The sequence below is a fragment of the Photinus pyralis genome, unplaced genomic scaffold, assembly GCF_008802855.1.
Source record: "Photinus pyralis isolate 1611_PpyrPB1 unplaced genomic scaffold, Ppyr1.3 Ppyr1.4_LG4, whole genome shotgun sequence".
NCBI lineage: Eukaryota > Metazoa > Arthropoda > Insecta > Coleoptera > Lampyridae > Photinus > Photinus pyralis.
In genome coordinates this window covers 46,678,849-46,683,994 of record NW_022170511.1, presented here as the reverse complement: position 1 = coordinate 46,683,994, position 5,146 = coordinate 46,678,849, and the positions used below count along the sequence as shown (strand labels likewise).

Genomic DNA, 5,146 nt, shown 5'->3' with positions numbered 1-5,146 from the left:
TGCCTTCGCAAAATCTGTATAAACACAGTCCACCTGGGCTCTCTCATACAAGGCTCCTGCTGAGAAATGCGTAAACTGCATTAAATTTGTAATCGTTGATCTGTTCCGCGTGAAACCGTGCTGTTGATCTGCAATTATACTGTTGAGATGGGAATAAAGTCTAGTATAGATCACTCTTTCGAAAATTTTCGCTATTGCTGGTATAATTGCAATTGGGCGATAATTCTCAACTAATTTCGGCTTCCACTTTTGTGAATTGGTGTTATTCTGGTGCATTTCCAAGCTTCAGGGAATGTACATGTTTGCAAAGCTAAATTAAATAGATGTAGTAAGGGGGTTAGCAATAAAGATGCACATGCTTTCACGATGTAGGGTGGGATTCCATCTTCGCCTATAGCCGACCTCTGTTTCAATTTTTTAATTGCTTCCAGTATCTCGGATTCATGTAACTGAGTCAAGTGCAATTTGGATAGCACCAGGTCCGATTCCACGTCATCTTCCGGTCATCGTTCCTCTCCATAGTGTAGACTGACTCGAAGAAGGATGCAAAGGCGTCCGCAATGCTTCTGGCGTCCGTTAACGAGGTGTCTTTGTACTCAAAAACTCCAGGTAGTTCTTCCTCAACGACTTGATGTAGTTCCAGAATTTATTGGAATTCTTCCGCAGATCCATTTCAATTTGATTAATGTACCTCTTATGAGCAATGTGGATCATTCTTTTGAGTTTTTTTCTGGCTTCAATGAAGTCTTCCGATGGGCCCTGTAACCGAAACTTATTTTTCTGTTTGATTTTCTTAATAATGTCTATATTAAACCAGCTAGGATACTTATTGGCACTCCTAATTGTCACTTTGGGGACACATTCATCGAAAATGTTCATTACCGTTTGATTAAAGCTAGTTACTGCATCATCTACCGATTTGAAATTCTTCAGGATAAGAGACTCCTTCCAATTGATATCGCGAAAAAGGACGTACATTTTAACAAAATCTGCTTTTTTGAAATTGAAGTTGGTTAATTTGGTAATTCGCTTAGCTGGTCTATGGACTTTGTAGACTATTTCTAGTGCAGGATGAAGTGGATTAATTTTATCCAGTGAGTCGACAGCAGATTTAATTTCCGCGTTTAAGTTAGTTAAAATTAGGTCAAGGGTTCTATTATTGCAGTTTTTAAGTTTAACCGTATTAATGAGTTTTAAGTTGTACATCGAAGCTATATTTTTAATTACTTTGCATTTAGCACTCGCGTTTTCGAAATTATACGTGGCGTCAACAATTTGTGGTAGGTTAAAATCGCCTGCTATTAACACTTCCGATGAATGCAACATGTTTTCAATTGTTTCTAAACTTTTGGTAAAACTCACGTACTTATCAATACCAGATTTCGGTTGAAAGTAGACAACACCAATAATGTATGAAGTATTATTAATTTTAAGTTTGACCCATATTTCATTTAGATCACTTTGAAATTCCAATTTTTCAGCATTCAAATCGGTCTTGACTGCGATTAAAACTCCGCCTCCCATGGTGCACTTCATTTCTTCGTAATTACGGTCATTGCGAAAGACCGCATATTGATTGTTTAAATACTCAGCGTCATGAAAATTTTCCGTTAACCAGGTCTCAGTCAGTAGAATAATGTCGTAATTTGTAATTGCCAATTTATTTTTGAAAGATTGCGCTTTCGTTCGCATTCCACTTACGTTCTGATAATAGATTGAGAGCGTTGATCCGTTCCTATTTCCTTGCTTGATTAGTGTTGGGGATGGCCTAAAAAATCAATTCTGCTTCTTTCTTGATCGAGTCGTTTTTTGTAGACTGGGCAATCAACACTCCAGGCCGGGTGCTGTACATCCAGTTTCATTTTTAGTTTCTCAACGGCGTTGGCACAGTTACTGCATTTGATTTCCGCGTCCGAAGCTTTACAGCTCGCTAGGTCATGGGCTCCCGCACATTTGGGGCAGGTAGTAGTTTTGCTACAGTCAGTTGCCTTATGTCCGAACCCATTGCATTTGTAGCATCTTCTAGTTGTCACAGCATCATAAATTCTGCAACGGTCCCATCCTATGTTAAGCTTTTGTTCACTTAGAATTTTCCGGTAACTATTACCGTCAACCTCAGCGTAAGCCAAATACCTGTTAGGATTTCTTTTATCTTCCGTTATGTGTACGACGTTTATGTACGCGGCTTCGTCGAGGAATTGATTCTGCGCGAGAATCATTTCCTTCATTTGGGTACTTCCGATCTTGTCATTGAGGCCTACGATTTTAATCTTCGGCATCTTCTGTTTTGGTAAGGAAAGAATGTAGTCGGATCCCAGTTTCGTTTCGGCTTCCTCCTTAAGTTTGGCTGCAGCTTCTTTATTTTTACATTCAACAACAATGGTTCCTCTACGTAGAGTTTTCATTCCGGTAACTTCTCGGGTAATTGGATCCGATATTTTCTTTGAGGGTGGTGAAGGTTTGCTTGGAGGGTTGGTTCGCGTCCTTGGGCTTAACAATGATAACTGGGTCATAGGTTTTCTGTTTCAACTTGTCCGCATAAGTAAGCTTCACTTCAGATTGAGTTTGGAGAACTTGCGCTAGATCCTTGCTGATGCTGACATTTTGGGTATTTACCTGGTCTAAAGTATCCTTTAATAGCTTCTCGTGGTTCATCAGTTTCTCGTGCTGACTTTCCATAACTCTATCCCAGTTCATCGTCACTTTGTTGATGTTAGTCAAGATATTCCTGAGGCTGTGTGATTCGTGGATAGCGCAGGGGTCACAGAACCAATTAAAGTTCTTTTTTGAGTTAATAAATTTAACTTCATCGTCACTGACTTTAACGCCCTTCGTGTGAAAGTAAGTTTGGCACCAACTAGCACAAAGAATAACTTTATCTGTACGATTAAGATCCACCCGACAAACACCACAGATAGCAGTTGGCATTGCGGCGGCAAGTAAGGGTGGTACTCCCCCTCACGATTTGGTTTATATTAACAAATTAGTTCTATTCTTAATTGACACTTATAATCGCGATCGACCACTCGTTACGATTCATTGTTGGCAATTTAATCAATTTATTAGATTGAGATGTAGAATGCGTTTGTGAATTACCAGTAGAAGAAACATTTGATTCGGCACGGCTTTCAATAATGTTGCGTGCAGTGGAAATGATTCGAAAATATTTGTCCTCAAATTCCTCTAACTCCTCTGAATAATCTTTATCAACTTCTAAACCTCCTAATTCGCGCAAATTTAATTCGAAATCAGTTAAGAGCGATTCGCCCCGTTGAAGACGAGCCTTTAATTCAGTAATATCTTTGGTATGATCAAAATTTGTGACGTAATTGTGAAATCTCGTTAATGACGATTTAAGTTGTTTGCGTTGATTTAAACATGAATTTAACGTTAATTCCGCCATAATTAATACGTAAGGAATATGAGTACATATATCAATTTACGAACTATAATTTGCAATAAATTGGCAAAAATGTTTGTACAATAATAAAATCTTAGGAATGTATTGACAAAGGATCGACTTACTAATTTGGCCTGGAGTACCTGCCTCAGAACAATAGATTTAATGAGTTCCCGAGCTGGTGTACAGTTGCTCCATAAACCGACGATTGGAATGTTGCTTTCGAAAAATGTCCTTGGATGATTGATGAGTCGTTCTATCCTTTACCTGCTTGCTGGAAGTTTGCTTCGGCTTCTCACAAAACTTTTTTATTAATAAATTAAAAATCGCGTTTATTTAAATTTCGACTTCTGATAATCCGGAACGAATGGACCATAAAATATGTTGTATTCTCTTCGTTAAAAAATAAATACTCGTATGTTCGTTTAAATAATTTAATAGCAAATAGTGGACTGTATCAACTTTACTCGCCTACATAACTAGTACGAATGCCAAAAGTGGCTTAAGGTATAAATACAAGAAAACTAGAGAGGGGTAGTGCAGCAAGGTCAAGTTCTGTACAATATTTAACATTAATCGTGTAATGAATACATAAAAAACAACGCGATACAATATAATGTTTTGGTCATTAAATTAAAATGTGGTTTTCGGGCTTTGAAGTGAGCTTTTCATTTTTCAGAGTGGTTTTTCATTTATACGTACTATAATATTTTATGAGTTTCAACTAAAAACCCATGAATGTAAATGGTTCAATATGCTTTAGTGGTTCCATTAATTATTTCCTTCACTTGCTTTTAGCATTGAGACACTTAACTTAGACAACCGGTAAGGTGCGATCGTTCAAAATCATTTTCAGTTAGTGAAATTTCGTACTAATTTTGTGACCTGATACAAATGTTAATGTTAAATTTAAAATATTGTCGATTGCACACATCCGTCAAGTTAAAACAATGAAAGCTCGGGTTAATTCGCTGAAGTGGTGGCATTATTGCCTATTCAACCGTGTAGCTTGTGATAAATGTGTTACAGTGATTTCTTCCAAAAAAATATGAAAATATGAATTGGAGGACGTGGATCAAAATGAATAAAAAAATTTTGTTCTACGACAAGTGGAAGAGCGTTGTATTTTATAAAAGGGAGCAAGAAGATATAGAACCCTTTTAACAATTTTTAATCGGCGTATTAATGGTTGTTCTAAATGTTTGGCTTTACTGTACAGAAGTAGATCATACGCAACAGGGATATTACAAGAGAGATTTATACACATAATTTATATAAGGGCCACTGTAATAAATTTGTCAGTTATAACACTTTATGTAAAGGGTAGCTGTTCCGTGTTTGTATTAGCTACCAAACTACCCTCGATGCGACTAAAGAACAAACCTATCATACTTTGGTAGTAATTGAAAAAGTTTCAAGTTACAGATCAGATTTACCAAAGTGAACAACCTTCAATCATGATATTTGTCAAAAATAGATTTCAAATTTTCTGTTGTGCACTTTAAGTTCTTGAATATTCAAATTCCACGTTCTTCGATTAGGACAAAAACTTTCCACCAGGGAATCAGCCCTGAAAAAAGTAGTATAAATTTGTATTAAATATTGACCTCTCCTAACTGCAACATTTTTAAGCCCCACGTTGGGCGCCATTATGTAACAGGTTTGCATATTAAGAGGGTGGACTCCTATTTCCTTGAAATAGGTGATGGGAATTGATTTTCCTAAAATGAACTTTAAAATTTTGTA

At 36.9% G+C, this 5,146-nt stretch overlaps 1 protein-coding gene across 1 annotated transcript; it reads right to left on the bottom strand.

Moving 5' to 3' along the window:
- Positions 1–1,751: 1,751 nt before the first annotated feature.
- LOC116169194 lies at positions 1,752–2,697 on the bottom strand. Its single transcript, XM_031485223.1, has 2 exons — positions 2,531–2,697; positions 1,752–2,484 (listed from the first exon to the last, which is right to left on the bottom strand). The coding sequence occupies exons 1-2, from the start codon at positions 2,695–2,697 to the stop codon at positions 1,752–1,754; spliced, it is 900 nt and encodes a 299-aa protein (XP_031341083.1).
- Between the last annotated feature and the right edge of the window lie 2,449 nt (positions 2,698–5,146).

Excerpts from the sequence above, each read along its gene's own strand:
- LOC116169194 (XM_031485223.1), bottom strand. The coding sequence starts at position 2,697 with ATGAACTGGGATAGAGTTATGGAAAGTCAGCACGAGAAACTGATGAAC. Across the intron at positions 2,485-2,530 it reads AAGCTTACTTATGCGGACAA|GACGCGAACCAACCCTCCAA; the intron begins GTTGAAACAGAA and ends GTTAAGCCCAAG.